Source organism: Glandiceps talaboti, chromosome 10 (assembly GCF_964340395.1).
Source record: "Glandiceps talaboti chromosome 10, keGlaTala1.1, whole genome shotgun sequence".
Lineage (NCBI taxonomy): Eukaryota > Metazoa > Hemichordata > Enteropneusta > Spengelidae > Glandiceps > Glandiceps talaboti.
Window position 1 is genome coordinate 927,851 of NC_135558.1, and position 19,231 is coordinate 947,081.

The following is a 19,231-nucleotide window of genomic DNA, read 5'->3' on the forward strand; positions in this document are numbered from 1 at the left end:
CAGTTCTAGTTTTTTGAGGTTTTCCTCTATCATTCTTTGATAGGCAAGATTCAGTTGTAAGCAAAATTCAGGGCTGGCTGGAATATCGGTATCAACTGGTACAAAGTCTTTTGATGAATCTGACATTGGAGTGCTTACATCATTGGGTATCTTAATGGTATCCTGCTGTTAATGTTATGCAATACAAAATATCAGAAGTGCAATACGTTATATTTTTTAAGGTGTAAGTTGTGCACGTTGTGGTGGAGGTAATGATATAATCATACCTACAGTCTGTAAGTTTAGGTAGTAATAGCTTATCATGGTGGTGTAGCCTTTTATTGTGGCAGTTGTCCTTGTCATCAGCATTGTCGCTGTCATCAGTGTTGTCGCTGTCATCATCATCATTGTTGTCATCGTCATCATCAGAAAAAGTTAAAGGTAAACAACTCTAGGTATGATCAGTGACTTGTATCACATGGTTACGTCGTTATATCTAAAAATTTACAAACCTCCACTTTAAATCCAGATGATTGTTTAACACCAGAGAGTTGAATATGATCTGTCAACACAAATACACACAATGTCATTAAACAAAGGAATCAAGAAAGAAGACTGCTCTATGTATGGATACATTCATTGCATGGAAATAGGAACAAGCACATGCATGTGTACCGTACATTTTTTTTTTGTGTGTGTGTGTGTGTGTGTGTGTGTGTGTGTGTGTGTGTGTGTGTGTGTGTCATTGTGTGTCATTGTGTGTGCATGTATAAATAATGAAACAGCCCAAGTCCAAGCTTGGAGGATACACTTGTTCCAGGGTTATAAACCATCCGATGAAAACACACCGTTTTAATAGCGGTTTACGGTAGTTGGTGGTTGTTCAGGGGCCGGGCTATGATTTCAACAGAAATCCAACGACCAACAATGGGTGATACGCTCAATAACGCAGATATGTGCAGAAACAGCTTTAAAAGTTAAATTTGATACAGTTTTTTTTTTCAGCAGGGAGTGGATAGTAAGCTGTAATCTTACCGTTTTTCTCTGGGCTACCAATATTGACATTCAATACTTCATCGCGTTCATCTTCCTCCTCGGAATCCGAGTCAAATTCTTCAGATGAACTATCTGCTCCCGCTTTATCTCCTAGCACAAGATTTATCTGTTGGATATCGTCTTTCAGCTTCTGAAGCTCTCCTTCATTACTCTCCTCACCAGCTACTTTCGCCATTTTGACTCAAATAAGATGCAATTTGACAAATAAATTACAATAGTCCAAGACATACACATATCCCGCTGCATTCATCGTCATAACGTTGGGTCAACGTATGGTCAGAGGTCAAGGGTCAAAAGATTTTTTTTTATATCATTGATTATCAAGCTGTTTTTAATAATTGTCAATAGATGGATGCAACCTCCGTGAAATTGTCTGCATTACCAAAGTGTTAACCTACTGATGAAATTTGGAGGGTTGACCGATAGTTTGAATACTCAAGTTACATCGAAGGACTGGGAAAAACTCTAGGTGGCGCACTTGTAAGTCTCATGTTAGCATCCTCGCATATGCATAGCATCGTCGTGGATCGTGTACATGATCTAGAACAAGTGCGCTGCGATATGCATATGATACGATATGCTACGGATTATGGAACAAATAAAGGGGCATTTATTATAAAGAGATAAAGGGTTAATGTGACATGAGTAGGGTAAAGTAGAATAGTTCAGGAGATTGCCACTATTTTCATTTTTCATGCACATATAGGAGGGGAAGGGTCAGTGATTTTTGCGCAAGGTCGACTTAGGGGCGGGTCAGTCATTTCCATGCACTAATTTTCTTTTTAAAAAAAAAATAGATGGATTTATCATTAGTAAGTAGATTCGTACTACTCTTTGCTGATAAAGGTTCAACAACATTTGGAAGAATGTTCACGAAGTTCAGAATGGGTAAGCTTACACAACTCTTCAAAATCCCGACTGGCAGATCTTGAGATCGAGATAGATACTCGGAAGATTTCCTAAACAACTACTGTATTATACTGTATTACAGTTCAAAACACTCATTTATTAGTTTTAAATGGTGAAATCCCATTTGTGGAAATGCTACCAGTATTACCGAGGCTCAAGAGATGATATTCCCAATGAAACTTTGTATAGGTCAACTGAGGACCGTATTGTGTTTTGTTATTTGGATGGGCGGAGATTTCTTCGAATGGAGTGTGGTCTTATAGGCCTTATACGAGTACACAGGAAGAATAGTCTTCAAGAACCAAACAACCATTATAGGAGTTTCACTTTTGAAAAATCTACTTCGGAAACCATTCACGTTTTCTTAATCAGCGACATGTAATACTATTCCTGCTCCGATCTTTCGATATACATTTGTTTGTCTGCAGTATACATTGCAAAGACCTTCATGGTTTCTTTGTCAATGTCATATATGGTCCGACACCTCCAATTGCAAGTTCTCCCTGAGACCACTATATAATGACCTAAATATATGTACGTCTCTGACCACTATAGTGACCTATGGGCCATATATTCAATTAAACAAACAAACAAACAAACAAACAAACAGACAGACAAACAAACAAACAATCAAACAAGATATACAGAAAACGTTTGTTTCACTTTTTTATTCGTTGTATGAAAGCGGTACGTACTATATAATACTGTACGTCATATTCTGTACATTTGTAGACGTCAAGAAAAACCTACAAGACAAGATCGCTATCTTTGAAGTGCGATCACAAAACTGACTAAGTTTTAATAGATCCAATTGTGAAATACATGTACATACAATATAAAGACACCTCTTCATAAACAAGGATCATAAACACATCTTTTCTGTCAAAAAGAGAAAGAAATGAACGAACAAGGTATTAATGAAAGCATCGTTACGAAGCTCACTGACAAATATTTATCAGCAGATATTTGCACATATATGTACCACGTGCCATAATCTAATCTAATCTAATCTCAAGTTATGACTCGCAACTAATTAAAATTATATTCAGACAATATTTTAACTTTTATGATGATGTCATCGCCACGACTACGTCAAGGTCAAGGTCAAAATGGGCTTTGTTATGTAGCAAATGTATTTTGCCTTTCGCGATCAAAATATCAGTGGTATAATCGTACGGGGAGGGATGGGGATGGTTACACTCTTGTCATAACCAAACAGACCTAAATATATCATGTATTTTGAAGTTCGTTTCGTTTGCGTTGTTACACGTTCAGAAGGTAGGCAGTGGAATGTTAGAGATATCGTGAAATCACAATTTCATATAAGTAATGTTACTGTGAAACGATTAGTCACTACTTCCGGCAAACATATATACGTAAACATAGCAGAAATTACGTCAGTTGTATAACGCGGGCTTGGCATCTAGTGTACACATACTGCGTTGATAGGCCGGTTGACTTCTAAAGGTTTAGTCTTTATCGAGAAAGTTTGACCTTGATCTAGTAGGTTTGACCTTGATATTTTGACCTTGTCTATATTTTGTTTAGCTCTATCTATGACCGTCTTACGAACATGTATACTAGTATTGCTGGAAAGGGGTTTCATGGGTTTTGTTTGGATGCCGATAGAACTTCTGTAATCTAAGATATGAGAATGTGTATTGCATTTTTTCCACATACCCTGTTCATATATCTGTGAATAATAGTTGAATATTAGCCTGATCATCAATGTTTTTGTATGAATAGTTGTTGGAGTGGTTTGTCTGTGTGTCAAAATTATGCAAATCAAACAACTTTGAATCCCATGGTGCATTGCTTGAATATACCACGAGCATTATGGGTAAAATGAGCTAATCAATTTTATAGTCCATTTGTGCCATCTAAAAACTTGTACATAGCCAATGATTTAGCAATAAATTCTCTAATAATTATTTTTGTTTTCTTGTACTATATCCGTCAGTCACGATTGTTGATAGATTTTCCTCTTTAGAGTGGAAAAATTTGCCTCTTTCATGTGATGCTTTCCTGTACATGTTCATTTCTGAGTGTCATGTGTAGGTAGGTAGGTAGGTCATAGTTCATTTCAATCCATCCCCTACCAAACACCTACCCTACTCTCTTCACCCCTACCACATTCATTCCCCAAAATACTAACCCTGTGGCCTTTCTGAAAGGTCATCCATATACAACACCAGAGCATACCAGGATATTGGGACATACAGTTTTACAAACTGACAAGTTTGCAGTTGAAAGCTCTCAGCATCTCACATTATGTTGTGTGCATTGGTTAAATTTCTAATTCTCAAAAGTTTTTAAAACTTTGAATGGGCTACCACCACCCAAGAATTCCCAAACTTGGCCAGGAAAAATAAGAATAAGTCCCCTCAACTCCAATTTTCATTTTATCAACAGTCCCCCTAACTCTACCTTAAATATTCTACCTTGAGAGTAATTCCTCCAGGTATTAAACAGTACACACACAATGAAAACTGACAATGTCAACTCATTTCTTTTTTCAATTTCTTGGGGGAAAACTTAGACCTGCCTTATTTTCTTTCTTTTTTATTACAAATATACCATGTATTTTATATACAGTAAAAATGCTTGTGTGAAATAAATAATTTCAACAGTGTTCTTTCATTTTCCTTGCACAACGGTCCAATATCAAAATCAAGTTCTGCAATCTAGTTATGAACAATTAATATCAGTTCATCATAAGATGCATAATTTCAGTTTACTGGTACAAAAAAAATGTTTTCAACAATGTGCATAATTGGCACAAAATTGTGCAACAGGGCAGTCCATTAGCTGCAGAGTCTTTGTTAGCATTATCTGCTCCTTTGTGACTCTTTCCAAATCAACTCATTACACATCTTTTGATTTATCAGTAGCCGTGTCTCAGTGATTCTATACACTTTGTAAATCAGTACTTGAGCATATCATTTTTTAAAGTCTAATTTGACATTACGTTCTCTCAAATGTTGCATTAGCAAGGTTTTGTTGTAAATTCATATTCATTCAATGAGCAAAAAGTCCATTCATTTCTTCCACCAGTGGTGATGCATTCATTCATTCCTTTAAGCAGAGGCTCACTCATTTATCCCCTTAGGGGAGGTCCACTCATTTACTCCTAAGAGAGGTCCAACATTTATTCCATTGGTGGAGAAACATTGATTCATTCCGGTAGTGGAGGACCATTGACTCCGGGATGAAGAAATTGACATTCTTCGCCATAGCGACAACCAGATCCCATAAAGTGATAGCACACGGCTCGGTCACCTGTAGGTGATCACAAGAAATGTACAAAGAATTGATTAATTTTCTACAACTCAATAAACACTATAGGCCATAGGTTCCTACTTTGTTGGTACAACCTTGCCAAATAAGTTATAAGAATGATAAAAGATTTCATGGTTTGGCCACTAGGAGTGCTATTCTCAAGCAACTTGTGACTGGACATAACGACCAGAATAATTGAGTATTGTGGCATATAGATAGCACATACAAAGTTACTACTCATGTTCCTGCTGTACTGTACTATACTACTAACAACTACAAGTAAAGAAAACATGCCTAAACACTACTGTGATAGATTATGTTCCTGAATTCATGCAGCCATACTTTATTCACTGTTTCAAGCAGCAGTCATGAGGGATGACAAAATTTTGCAATTATTTTGCCAAATATGTAGTGCCATCCTGTGATAATTACAAATGAAATAGCCATAACTTTAGTATCTGGAATATGGCATATTGATTCTCTTCAAAAATCTAACTGTATTTTTCAAAGGTTTTTAGATTTAAAGATATAATGTGTCTTTATTTCTCATTACAATGTAGAATTATTTACAATTTCATACAAAATATACTTAGACTGAATGCAAGAAAAGCTTACCTCTACCGCGACCTCTTCCTCTGGGTGGACCCCTCCCCCTGAATATCCCTCTTCCTCTGAATCCCATGTCTCCTCTACCCCTCCCTCTTGGAGGACCTCTTCCTCTGGGACTACCTCTCATGGGACCCATTGGTGGGCCTCCATGAAAGGGACCCTGGTCTGGAAATCCTGGTCCCATATGGGGAGGTGGTGGTCCTGAAAGAGGTGACACAAATAATTGATTAGTAAGCACAACAGGTTTTCACTGGCCACAAAATTTCCATACTGGTGATATTTTTGAGGATAAACTTATCAGTCATTCTTAAGATTTCAAGTGGATTTGAATCAAAACTTGTGCACCCTGTTGTGAAGACTGACAATTTGGCATTCTTGTGGTTTCCATAGTGACCTTTGTGATGACATCTAGGGTCTAGGGGGTTCCCTCTCAGAAGGAGGCCATGGGTAGGAACACCAACTTTTTATCTATGAACCTACTCACAAATATATGGTGAAACAGAGTCATGTTTTGAGGAGCTAATTTAATGAACTTTCGACATTTCAAACTTCTGTAACTTAAGAATGAGCAACTTCTTTGGGAAAACATTTTCAGAAGTTCATAAAAGTAAGCAATACCAGTAAAAAAGAGAGAAATAAAGTACCCGGTATAGCTAGACCTTCTTTTCAGTAAAAATCAATCGAACTAAGAAATAAATATCTTCACAATATTGGTATTTTGTAAGAAATCTATACCTGGAGGGATTGGTAATAATCCAGAACCCTGGTTTGAGCCTGGCATTGGCATTGGCATCCCTGGTGGCATTCCAGGTGGCATCCCAGGTGGCATTGGACCACCAGGTGGCATGGGAGCACCTGGTGGTAGTCCCATTGGGGGCATACCAGGTGGACCCATCATACCATCTGGTGGCATATTACCCTGTGGATCCATAGGTGGCATACCCATATTTGGTTGCTGGTTTGGTGGAACATTTTGACCTGAAAGCAAAGAATTACACTATTTATTTCTCTATTCAAATAATGAGAGTCTGGGTATCCAAGGCAAGCGGTAGCTATGCTTTAAAAGACAAATTTATAGTTTCTGTTTTTCTTTACTGATCTTTGATATCAAGGTTGGAACAAGTGAGAACTGAAAATCATCACAAATCTAAAATTAATATCATTGTGTGGGATCTGTTTGTAAGTTTGAAATATTATATACTGCTAACTAACCTTGCTGCAAGGGGATCTGATTCTTAAAAGGTTCTAGTATCTCCTTCAGTTTATTTGTCATGTCATCTTCTTCTCTCATCTGTTCTTGTGTCATGCGCTGTGTCCCTGCAGTTGAACCCTAAAACAAAGACAACACAGAAGTGTTTTATTCACATCCTTCACAATGTACATGTATGCTTTGAAAGAAAATAGAAATAGCCTGTATATAGTATAACTGATAGTTATGACGGGTCAGTGTCTGTTTAATGAATTGAACAGGACACTTTTGGGGCAAATGTCTGGGTTTTTTTCTCCAAGGTGACAGCAAGTATCACATACAAATATTATTTTGGGTTTCACTGAAGTAAGTTAATTTGTCACACATTTAGTTTTCAGTCGGGTCAGAAACCACACAGAGAACTAACTTACCATTATAGATGATAGTAAATTTTGTACATTCTTGACGGTTGTATTTGGTGAAGGTGGGTCCTTAGATACAGAAGGAGGGACTGCTGGTGACGTTGTCTGGCCTGTAGTTGCAGCCTGACCAATTAATGATGCTAATGCAGGTGGAAGTGATGACATATTTGATCCATCTTGTTGTTGTACTGGAGTTTGTTGAGACTGTTGTTGCTGATTTTGTGGTTGTACATAATGCTGTTGTGGTGACTGGTTAGGCTGGCCTAGCTGTTGCTGCTGATGTTGATGTTGTTGGTGGTGGTGATGAAGCTGTTCCATAGCACCATCATGATAACCTTCATCAGGTCCTGCATCCATAGCATTCTCCTGAAAAATTGTATACAATAGTAATCTGACTTTCATGTTTGTGATAAGTGTTCTGATTTGTCTAGTCTAGCTGCATATCTTCATTGGTTGATTTTGACTATGTCCCCCTCATCAAAATCAATACTCCACATGAACTGGTACATGTGGAGGATGTACATGTATGACTCATTATCCTTGGTATGTAACTTTAGTATTAGACTCACAGCAATAAAGGTACCAGAGTTTTGTAGTGTAATCTGTGAATCTGGTTGCCTTGGTATGTAACTTTAGTCTTAGACTCATAGCAATAAAGGTAGCAGTGTTTTGTAGTGTATTTTATGAAGTTTTTGATACATATGATAAATTATGTCATCAGATCATTACATCTTGAAGCTGATACCAGGTTTGAGTTCAGTTACTTGAAAGTAGTTGGTAAGCAAGCTTCAGTAAGTACAATACTTCAAGTACTTTATTATATAAATATACACTACACCTAAACACATGTCAACTCAGCTTGTAAGCTCTGTCAATGTATCTTTTCATTTCTTTTCGTATGTTTGTCTTTTGTACAAATTTTAGTAATGGTTACATCTCTTGATGATTGGCCTCATTGGCAAATGCAATTTATCATTAATATAAATATTATAAATAATATTAATATATATATCTGATACTGGAGTATAATAATATGTTTTACTTACATCTTCTAGTGGAATAGTTTTTGGTTCTGTTGGTTCTATGGATTCTGGGTCTGGTTCATGAGGACTGTCTGGAAGACTTGCCTTGTCAAAAAATATCTCCTGTAGCACACTTTTTTCTCTTTCTCTCTGCAAAGATGACAATATTATAAACATAGTGTTTTCCCTATTTAAAAAAACTAGGTAATATGATAAGTGCAACCTCTTGTACGTTCTGTGTTCTTTCTGAACAAGGTAGCAGTGACACTGAGCCCTCTTGTACTTTCTGTGTTCTCCCTGAACAAGGTAGCAGTGACACTGAGCCCTCTTGTAATTTCTATGTTCTCCCTGACCTTTGATTGACCCCCAATACAGCAACTGGTCACATAGCTCAGTTTGAAAGCATATGAAATAAAACAGATACTGCAGATGTACATACCTGAATTTCTCTTTCCATACTGTTACTACCTGGTATCCCAACCATTGACTCTGGTAGATCTATTAATATCCTCTTCCACTGTAATCAGGAAATGTAATAAAGTCAAGTAATTGAAACATGTAACAAATTCACATCACTGGATAATGTAACAAATTCAAGTCACTGGGTAGAAAAAAAATGTAATAAATTCAAGTCACTGGATCATGGATAATGTAATAAAATAAAAGTCATTGAATAATGTAATAAATTAAAGTGGCCAATTAATAATATAACATAGCTGGGATAAAAGTGATCAACTCACATGCATGAATTCTGTGTTTTTAGCTTCCTTCTTGTGCTCCTCTTTCATTTTAATTCCTCTCTTGGCTGACTCCATGGTTTCCTTCTCCCTCAACATTTCCATGTGAGCAGCATCCCGGAAATCTCTCACATTATTCACATTAACTGTACATACACAAAAAGAGGAAATTCAGAAAAATGAAAGAGTTAAACCCTGTAGGCGACAGAGGTTCCTACACTGGCAGTACACTTCTTGGTTGAACTGTGAATGATTAGAGTTATGATGGACTAGCAAAGCATCTGCTAGTTGTGGTTTCTAGCCGCCCTGCTCCCACGTTCCTGAATGGCTCAAATCCTTGGTCAAAGTGTGAAAACCAGGCTTCAGACCCAGTCAGCCCTGCTATGTAATTGGGCACCTGGCAGGACAAAGGCTACTATGTGAATGTTTTAATCCTATCCACTCTGAGGCTAAAATGGATGTTACTGTAGTACATGTATGCTCAAAGGGAGCCATTGTAGTTCTGTACCAAGGTTAGTAATTGTAAATGGTACTAATTGTACAGCCATTTCGAGCAGGGGGGGTGGGGGGGGGGGTGAAAGCACCATATAAGAATTTATGTTTTAACAAAACTGCATTGAAATCTTAAGGAAACTGCAAGTTTTATGTTGAATCACTATATTTCCCATTAGTCTTATAGTTCATTGACCTACCTCTTTCTGTTTCATCCATCTCAAAGTAAAAAACGCTGACCAGGTTAGAGTCGTCAACCCATGTCACAGACTTCTTTTTTCTGGATTTCAATGCAAGATAACTTAACCCTTCACTGGATACACCTTCTTCCTTTGTCTCACTATTTTCTTTATCTTTTTGTTCCTCAGTTTGACCAGCATTGTAAAAACGAACTAAAAACAAAACAAAACAAAACAAAAAATCAAAAACTGATTTCTTAGACACACTAAACAACAAGCTGTAACCATGGTAACTATAGGTATATACAGGTAGTAATCCATGGTATCTGGGGATCTAAGCAGGCAGTAACCATGGTCACGGGGGTATAATACTACAGTACCCATGGTAACTGGGGTGTAAGCAGACAGTATCCATGGTGACTAGGCTTGGTGACACTAATCGTCTAGCATAAACTTATGCTCACATCTGAAGTTCTCAGTGCAAAAGAAGAGTATTGTAACAGATTTATATTTGTGCCTTCAGCCTAGATTTTACTTTTCCACACAGTCACAGAACCAAATTGAAAATATACATAATTATGTTGTATACCTTGACACAATGTAGCAAGGAGTTGCAATTTTGCTATCTTAAAGTGTAGAATGTGCAATTTCTTATTCCTTTCTGCATGGTTGTATCAAACAGAACCGGGTGAACACTAAACATGAAACAGACGTATTCTCTTTGACAATGTTCTTATACACTTAATTTCCATATCCATTATTCACAACTTACTTTTAGCTGCTTCTTCCTTGACTTGCTCCTATAAAGACAAAAAGAAAGAAAACATTTCAGTAAGTACCTCATTATCACATGAGAAATTCTGGCTTGATGGGATCACTTATCTGCTCTGACAGTAGAAATGAAAGGGATCGGGAGCACCACTCCAGGAAATAGATGTATTTTCATAAACTTTGGGTTCTTGAGAGTCATTTCATGATTTCACATCACATAAATTTTGCTTCATTGCAAGAAACACCAAACTGAAACTTTCACCTCTGTTGTTTTCACACTGGTCCATTGTTGTCTTATGATACTTCATAGTAGAGTACATGTACACACATATGTATTAGATGCACACTGAATATTCATGACTCCTAAGTGTTCATTGCCTTTATATAACCATGAATATTCAGTGTGCATCTTAATACATATGTGTTTCTGTGAAGTCCCATGATGCAATGGTGGACTAGTATGAGAACAACAGAGGTGAAATAGAGTTACAATTTGGTGTTTCTTGACAATTGTGCACATTGAATGTATGTGATGTGAAATCATGAAATGACTCTCCAGAACCCAAAAGATTATAAAAATCTATCTACATCCTGGGGTGGTATTCCCCTGTAAGAACAGAAGAGAGCACAATACCTCTGGTGTTGGTGTCCCTGGTCTTTGCTCTCCATTACTGTCATCACTGGATTTGCCATTGTTACCATTGTTAGATGGATAGCCTGGAATCTGTAAGTATAGATGAAAATAAGATATATCAATAGATCCCAGTAGAATATTAAAGGACCAGTTTGGATACGGTGTGAAACACAGTTGTCTGGCAAAGCTATAGAAAATGTTGGGCCTGAACAAAAGTAAAATCGTATCTAATACTCACAGCTCCGCAGAAAAAAACTAACACTTTAAAAGGGAGAACCTGGAATTGAATTGTCTTTGAAATCACCCCAATTAAAAGCTGGGCATCACCTTACTATTCTGCACTAGTTGCAACCTTTTTTTATCAGACAACCAACAATATATTCACTGAAATTTGTTAACTGAGAGATACACAAATATGTTTACCGAGAGGTGGCAGGTGTACGATATTATGAGTATGTTATCATACTATACAAATATGTTTACCCACAGGTGGCAGGTGTACGACATTATGAGTACATTATTATTATCTCCAAGAGAAGGGTTTCAAAAACATTTCAGTTGCAGCTACAGTAGCCTTAATACAATTGCTGGAAAAAGATTATTTCCCTGAGCTTTTTTTAAAATGAATTTTGTGATGACAATTGCAGGTAAATTCAAGACTCAATAAGCTATTTTTTATCTCCCTACCTTGGGTGCTGTTGGTGATGTTGGAGTTGATGGTTTAGTGCCTGGTTTCAACTTCACCTTCTTTCTGATTGGAGCTGCTGGTGCATTAAGTGCGTCCATAAAACCAGCACTTTCATGAATGACATGGATAGCTGTAACCAAATTAAACATAGCTGACTGTTAATACTAGACTCTGACTTTCAAACAAACATTTTCACATGAGATTTAAATTTCCTAAACAACAATTCCGAAGGAAATTCTTTGGTACAGCACTCAACAAAGATTTAAACTAATGGCTGCTAACCTAGAGGCTGGATGGTAACCCTGGCAACATTCTGTCCACTACATTTGCACATTTGCAAACTCAGTATGCATACAAGTATACATATTCATGGATATCATGTATTGAAGTTCATTGGTTGAACAAGTCACATGATATACCATGTATAGAAGCTCATTGGTTGAACAAGTCACATGATATCATACTATGTATAGAAGTTCATTGGTTGAACAAGTCACATGATATCATACTATGTATAGAAGCTCATTGGTTGAACAAGTCACATGATATATCATGTTAGATAACAACTTGACAATGAATAACTTCAAATATTGACATGTGATAGCAAATGTTATGCACACACACATGCAGTGGCGGTCAGACAGCAAACAACTAGTAATTTGACTTACGTTTTGGCCTTGCTGGTATAAGTTTAATTTTACTCTCTTTATGTGTATTTGCAGATGAAGTGGATGATGACGACGACGATGTTGTTGTTGTTGTTGTTGCTGTGGTAGTTGCTGTTGATGGAAGAACTGTTTTAGACTTCTTTTCTGGTGGTTGTACCGCTTTACCAAGGTCAGAGCTGTTAAATCAATCAACATGACACAAAAAATTGTCAACACTTCTATAAACTTCTCTGTAAGAGTCCATACCGAGTTGACATCTCAACAATGTATTTAGCATTTGTGTGTGCATGGGTGAAAGATCTTTGAAGTATTGGTAATAGGTAATAATACAGTTAGCAAAAGTCTCAAAAAATAACTCTGGAAAATGTCATCTACATCATATCTGGGGATTCCACTTGCTAACAAACAACCCATTTAATTAACTTCAAGACATGGATACTGGGTACATTTGAACAATTCAATGGAATTTAACAATATACCATACTCACCCTATCCTCTTAGGAATTTTAAGATGAGATGCTTTATCTGAGCCATCAGTGTCATTTTTCTTTTTAATCTTAACTGGTGGAAGTTTTGCATCTAGTTCAAGACCTGTGACATCATAGAAAGAAGTAACATTGTAAACAGCAATGTATGTCACACTTACTATCTGTTACAATCAACTGTTTAAGAACTGCAAGTCATACTTATAGTCAGTGTACCTTCAATGTCTATGCACTACTGACTGACACATGGTGATTTCTTGTGCCGCACCAAACTTCAGTATGCCCCAGTATTTTACTATGTGCCCTCAATGTCTCCTTAAAATGCCAGTGACACATAGCAATGACTTCATGTGATGCACAAAAGCCCCTCTCCTTTACAATGTGGTAATTAGTGTGCCCTCACCGTCACATTTTACTATGAAGTGACCAGTAACCCTCTCAGCCAACTGACATGCCTTTGACATGCAGCAATTTCTTAATACACTCCAAATATAGTGTGTTCCTATCCTAAGACTTACTACACATGTAAGTTGACCAGTGTGCCCTCTCAGCCAACTGACACACAGCAATTTCTTTAAGCAATCCAAAATATGGAGTGCCCCTATCCCTTACTATGTGGTGACTCAAAAGAAAACCCTGTGTATCATTTTGACCTACAATGACGAAAATGTTCCTTCAAGAGAGAGCACCCTGCTTACAATCTGTTTCTATGAAGCTGATGGTGAGAGTAATTTACAGAATGCAGTTGGAGTAAAAAAAGCTGATGGTGCGAGTAAATTATTGAATGCAGTTGGAGAAAAAAATGAGAAGACTGTACTTACCAGTTGACCTAAACTTAGTATGTGCTGGTCCTGTTATTTTGGCAGTTTTCTTCTTTTCAACTTTTTTCTCCGATTCATTTTCTGATTTTGGGCCATTTGAGGATTCATGAGATTTTTTCTTTTTCTTCTTTTTCTCTGGTTTATCTACAGACGGATAAAAAAAATATATATACAGCATAAGACACAGCAGTGGTACCATGAATCACATTGATTGGCTACAGAGTTGTACAATTATATTTTAAGTGATGCTCTAGTATTGGTATTTGTCCATGAGGATTGAACGCTAACAGTATAGATGGGAAAGTGGCTCAAAACATTCACACAATGAATTTCTTTGTCTTACCTGAAGTACCACTTGATGTCTTTACTAGACTCATCCATGTTGTCACCAAACCTGATGCTAGTTTCTTGATTTCTACAAATGAATCAAAAGTTTACAGTGTTCAAGAAGTTTTCCCTTTTCATCAAATTAGGATTTACAAATGGTCACAAACACTATCAAAGAATATACATCTTAGAGTCGTTGTCATCATCATCATTATCATCATCATCATCATCATCATCATCATCATCATCATCATCATCATCATCATCATCATTGTCATCATCATCATCATCATGTCATTGTCTGATCATCTTCGCTGTCATGACTGCAAAATGGACATTCTTATTGTCATCGTTGTCATCGTCATCATGATCATCATCACCACAATTTCCATGTTCCTAAAATATCTTAATTGACACTTTCAAATAATTGTCATTTGCCCATCATCATCATACATATATTGCATCATCAAAATGCAATTCCTTTGTTATCATAATATACCAAGCATACATCTTTTACATCAAATTTCCTCTAGAGACCTTGTATTAAAAAGATTGTTTTTAACTTACTGTCTTCAAATTCTCCTTTGCTTATTTGCCTAATGAGTTTAGCTGTGTTGTTCTGAAAAGAAAAGAAGATACAGAATTTATGTTTTGGCAAATTTTAATCTCAAAAACATGAAAGAAATATTAGCAACACAAATAGTTCTCTTCCCCCGAATCGTTGACTGTGACAAGAACATCCAGGGCGCCCAGACAGAGGTACTCATTACAGGTGAGATTTATTCACCAACCCCAAAAATGTAGATCCAAGTATACAAGATCTAAACCAGCACATCAGTCAATACTATCTCAACTATTTGAGGATCATAAAATCAATTTCAGCCTTAGGAAGTGATAAGTATTAAAGGCTTCATATAGCAACTTCTTTACTACCAAGACCCCTTTATACAGCTAAGTTAACTTAGTAACTTCTATACTACCAAGTCCCCTTTATACAGCTAAGTTAACTTAGTAACTTCTATACTACCAAGTCCCCTTTATACAGCTAAGTTAACTTAGCCATGACTGTTGTTTACACCTTGTCTCAGGTTTTAAGCCATTCAGGAACAAATAGTAGAGGACTAACTTATCTGTACTCACCTGTTTGAGTGTCTCTATAGTCATGGGGAGTTGTTTTAATATATTGATAATTTCTAGAAGCATACAAGCATTGTTGGTTTCCTTGGCTTCCAGTAGCCATGTATTTAGAACATTCCATCCACCAACTTCTACAAACCTTGAAAATTAAAATGTAGGACAAACCAAGTTATTGTCTTTGAACAGAAAATATAGATTTCATACCCAGGTTATTCCACATCACAACTCACATCTACAACACTGGTACTGTGATGCTCAAAACAAGAGTCAAAATGTACCAAATCTATGTCCTGATTTTTCATAAATAATACTGAAAGTATAATATCATTCCCAAATATTTCATTAAGTCAGAAAATACCATAATCCAAGGGTTTTATATGTTCATGTGATGTTATCTTTTTCTGCATATTAAAAGGTACTAACAGTATTGTACAAAAGTGTACTTACTGATGTATACTTCAACACCACTTGGAATTGATTGACCTCAATTGTGGTATTAGAATAGAACTTATAAAACTCAATGACGTAATTTATCATACATGTACAGGGACTCCCTACTATGTAATCAACAGTTCTAAGAATGCCTGAACATACATTGTAATGTCATAGAAGGTATGCATCAAAATTAACATTATGCAAGAATAGTAAATTGATGTTTTTTGTAAGTATGTTCAGGTACGCAAAAAGCTTGTAAACTCAGCTTGTGCCCCTTTAAGAGTCTAATTCTAATGATGTTGATGATGATGTTGGGTTCTTATATAGCGCTTTCCCACACCATGCTCAAAGCGCTTTACAATTATTACCCCTGGCTTGGATCAGAATGGCACAACAGCCCTTTAGTCAACTCAACTCCCCGGGGAGCATACAATCAATTGCAGCCATTTCAGCGCATAGGATTAAAGCCTTCACATTGCAACCTACATCCTACCAGGTCCCCAATTATACAGCTGGGTTGACTGAGGCACCCAGTCGTGGTTCAAATCTTGCCCAAGGACTTTAGCCACTCAGAAACAAACAGCAGGCAGCGACAGGGCTCGAACCTGCAACCTGTAGATTCCAAGCCGGTCACGCTAACCATTCACCCATCATGACTCCACTAATCAAACTTGATGACAATGAAACATAACTTACTTATCAAGTGCTTCTTTATTTTTTGTTGTTTTCAGAATATTACAATATGTACACCTACTGACAAGTTTCTTGGCATCTCGCATCAGACTGCAATAAAGAGTAATAATATGCAGAAAAATGTAGTTAGATCATACTGGGCATTCTTGATAACAGTTTTAATAATATCAGAAATCAGTGATTATACTGTATTGTATTGTTGCAATTAAAATACTGTATTGAAAATGCTGAGGGTACCAAAATAATAAACAGTTTCATTTATCATAGAGTGAACAAGACTGACAGTTTAGTCAAAATCTTTCAGCCCATGTTAAAATTTTAGTACTCATTAAAATGCTGTTAACACATGTATCATGATGATAAATTTGTTTTTGAAATAATTTGGCATGATGGTAATTCATCGCATTTCAACAATACAGTGACATCATACAATGTACACTTCTCTGTATATTAAGTAAGTCATTCCTTTAAATATACAAGTCACACAGACAGTGTCAAAGGTTCTAGTTACATTTGTGTTATTCAAATCATTGACCCTTCACCATGTTCAAATGTATACTTTGTTATTTTTATAGTACTATGTATATTCATTATGGAAGCACTAAGATTCATACACAAGTTCTGTTCTTCCACTTTTGATTGACAAACAGACATGTTTTGAACAAATCACCTGTCCTTCAATTTGACAGCTAAACACCATAAGAGTGAACAAGACTGACAGTTTAGTAGGCATGTTTGACATGTTTGGTCAAAACTTAAATATCTACATTTGAAATAACATTAAATTGAAATTAAATTTTCAAATTCTTATGTTGTAAAAATGATTTGTATTCACCTGACCAGCCTGACTACTTCTTGTGGACTCTTGATATCACCTTGGACACCAAGTAAAGGTGATAAAGCCTTAAGTAATTGTAATGGATCCACTGCGTTGGAACTCTGTAAAACAACAGAAAATAGAGTCACTGGATGCATTGCATTGAAAACAGAAAAAGATCCATAAAATGTTTATGAAATCACTTTAATATCCTATTAAAATATAAACACTATAACATAGGTGTTAAGAATGTTATATACAATTGTAACAAACATTACATGAAATAGACGCACAAGAATCAATTTTCCTCAAAGGATGGACTCAACCTCAGACTGTGTGAACTACTATTACGAAATAAACATGGGTGTAATCCACATCATGCATGTTATTGTATTCTGATATTTCACGTTATCTTTGTAAACTGGGTCCATTTTATCTAATTATTGGAGGTGCAGCAGTTATTTATCTTTCTGTGGTTGCCAAATAAACCTAACTGCAGTCACAATGTCACCGACTTTCATGTTTGTTGATGCAATTGTATAACTTCAGACCTGACTTAGTAATTGAGTCATTAGTTTTAGTCACAAACTGAGTTGCAGCACATATCAATGCTCATAGTTTACTATTTTTTGCTCAATCTGGAATTTCCTTCAGGAAACTGTCAATATTGTTTTAATTCATCATTTCCCAGAATACACATTGCACTAATTTATTGATACCCTACTAAATTGTTACAATGTTGTTGTTGTAGATCACGATTTATTCTAGTCTCATTCTGAAGTATGTTCTACAAACTGCCGTGTAGTGGGAGTTCAATGCGATATACACCCCATCACACATTCAAAACCATTGACAATTTGGACAAAGTGAAGTTAAAAGGACCCCCCCCCCCCACACACACACACACACACTTGCATTGTAATTTTATCTCAGTTGCCATAGAAAAGACATGTTTAGAATTAAATAGATTGATTCTGATCAATGAAATTGTATGCAAGGACGAATTCACCCTTACATCACATAGATGTTTTCAGATTTTAATGCTGAACTTGGGAGCATACAGATGCTGTGATATAAACATTTCCCTTCAGAAAATTAACTACTTTATTCGAATTTAACATACTGTGGAAATTTCAAATATGTCGGTGTTGAAATACGAGCAAAATTTCAGGTGTAATTTTTTTTCATTAGGCCAAACGAATTATTGCACACACTCCACACATTCCATGGCCACTCTCTATCAAAACAATATTTGAAATAAAGACAAACATCGGACATATGTTAATATATATATTTTATTTCTCTGTAAATGTGAAATATATACAAAACTTGTCATGGAGAGAAAATGAAATACATGATAAAACTATAAAAATTGTTAAGTCATTCACAATATATTAGTAAATATATAGTTAATATCTGAGAAAAACTTTTATATCTTATGTTCCAAGCACTGCATGTTGCTGTTATTTGTAAACCTAATGCTTCAGTCAAATTGCATAAAAGTTGCAGGCATGGGGAGGAAAACATATTTGGCATTGTACCTGATTTCAGTATTTCTACATGACCTGCATTCATATTTTCACAACTTCCTTTGTTTTTATTTCAACACTGGCAATATTTTGTTGAAGTAATTCTGAGAACCATGTGCCCCCCCCCCCCCCCCCCATGTATAATAACACCAAGTGACTGTATTAATTAGGTGTTATGTGATCGCAGGTAAATAATTTTTTTCTAAAACATCCAACTACTCTCTAGTAGGTTTTCATTAAAGTGCTAATATACATCTTGGCTTCATGTGTATATCAGTCTAGTTCCTATACGGTGTTGTTACGATTTACACCTCAACTCACATAGTCTAGTTCCTATACATCGTTGTTACCAT

The 19,231-nt window shown here is 36.2% G+C and overlaps 1 protein-coding gene across 2 annotated transcripts in view; it reads right to left on the bottom strand.

The window, feature by feature from the left end:
* Nucleotides 1-2,657: 2,657 nt before the first annotated feature.
* Nucleotides 2,658-19,231, bottom strand: part of LOC144440547 (serine/threonine-protein phosphatase 1 regulatory subunit 10-like) — a 35,591-nt gene continuing 19,017 nt past the window's right edge. The window contains exons 4-23 of one of the 2 annotated variants that reach the window (XM_078129926.1): nucleotides 17,368-17,471; nucleotides 16,536-16,622; nucleotides 15,408-15,543; nucleotides 14,835-14,886; nucleotides 14,284-14,355; nucleotides 13,941-14,084; nucleotides 13,123-13,225; nucleotides 12,635-12,810; nucleotides 11,966-12,096; nucleotides 11,279-11,368; nucleotides 10,646-10,673; nucleotides 9,895-10,086; nucleotides 9,206-9,348; nucleotides 8,905-8,982; nucleotides 8,490-8,615; nucleotides 7,453-7,809; nucleotides 7,045-7,162; nucleotides 6,568-6,810; nucleotides 5,839-6,033; nucleotides 2,658-5,223 (exon numbers count right to left, since the gene is read on the bottom strand). In XM_078129926.1, coding sequence (XP_077986052.1) covers nucleotides 5,120-5,223; nucleotides 5,839-6,033; nucleotides 6,568-6,810; nucleotides 7,045-7,162; nucleotides 7,453-7,809; nucleotides 8,490-8,615; nucleotides 8,905-8,982; nucleotides 9,206-9,348; nucleotides 9,895-10,086; nucleotides 10,646-10,673; nucleotides 11,279-11,368; nucleotides 11,966-12,096; nucleotides 12,635-12,810; nucleotides 13,123-13,225; nucleotides 13,941-14,084; nucleotides 14,284-14,355; nucleotides 14,835-14,886; nucleotides 15,408-15,543; nucleotides 16,536-16,622; nucleotides 17,368-17,471 — 2,679 coding nt within the window. In that variant the 3' untranslated portion in view covers nucleotides 2,658-5,119. Of the gene's footprint in view, nucleotides 5,226-5,834; nucleotides 6,034-6,567; nucleotides 6,811-7,044; nucleotides 7,163-7,452; nucleotides 7,810-8,489; nucleotides 8,616-8,904; nucleotides 8,983-9,205; nucleotides 9,349-9,894; nucleotides 10,087-10,645; nucleotides 10,674-11,278; nucleotides 11,369-11,965; nucleotides 12,097-12,634; nucleotides 12,811-13,122; nucleotides 13,226-13,940; nucleotides 14,085-14,283; nucleotides 14,356-14,834; nucleotides 14,887-15,407; nucleotides 15,544-16,535; nucleotides 16,623-17,367; nucleotides 17,472-19,231 lie in introns of both variants that reach the window. The other variant, XM_078129927.1, reaches the window with a different exon arrangement.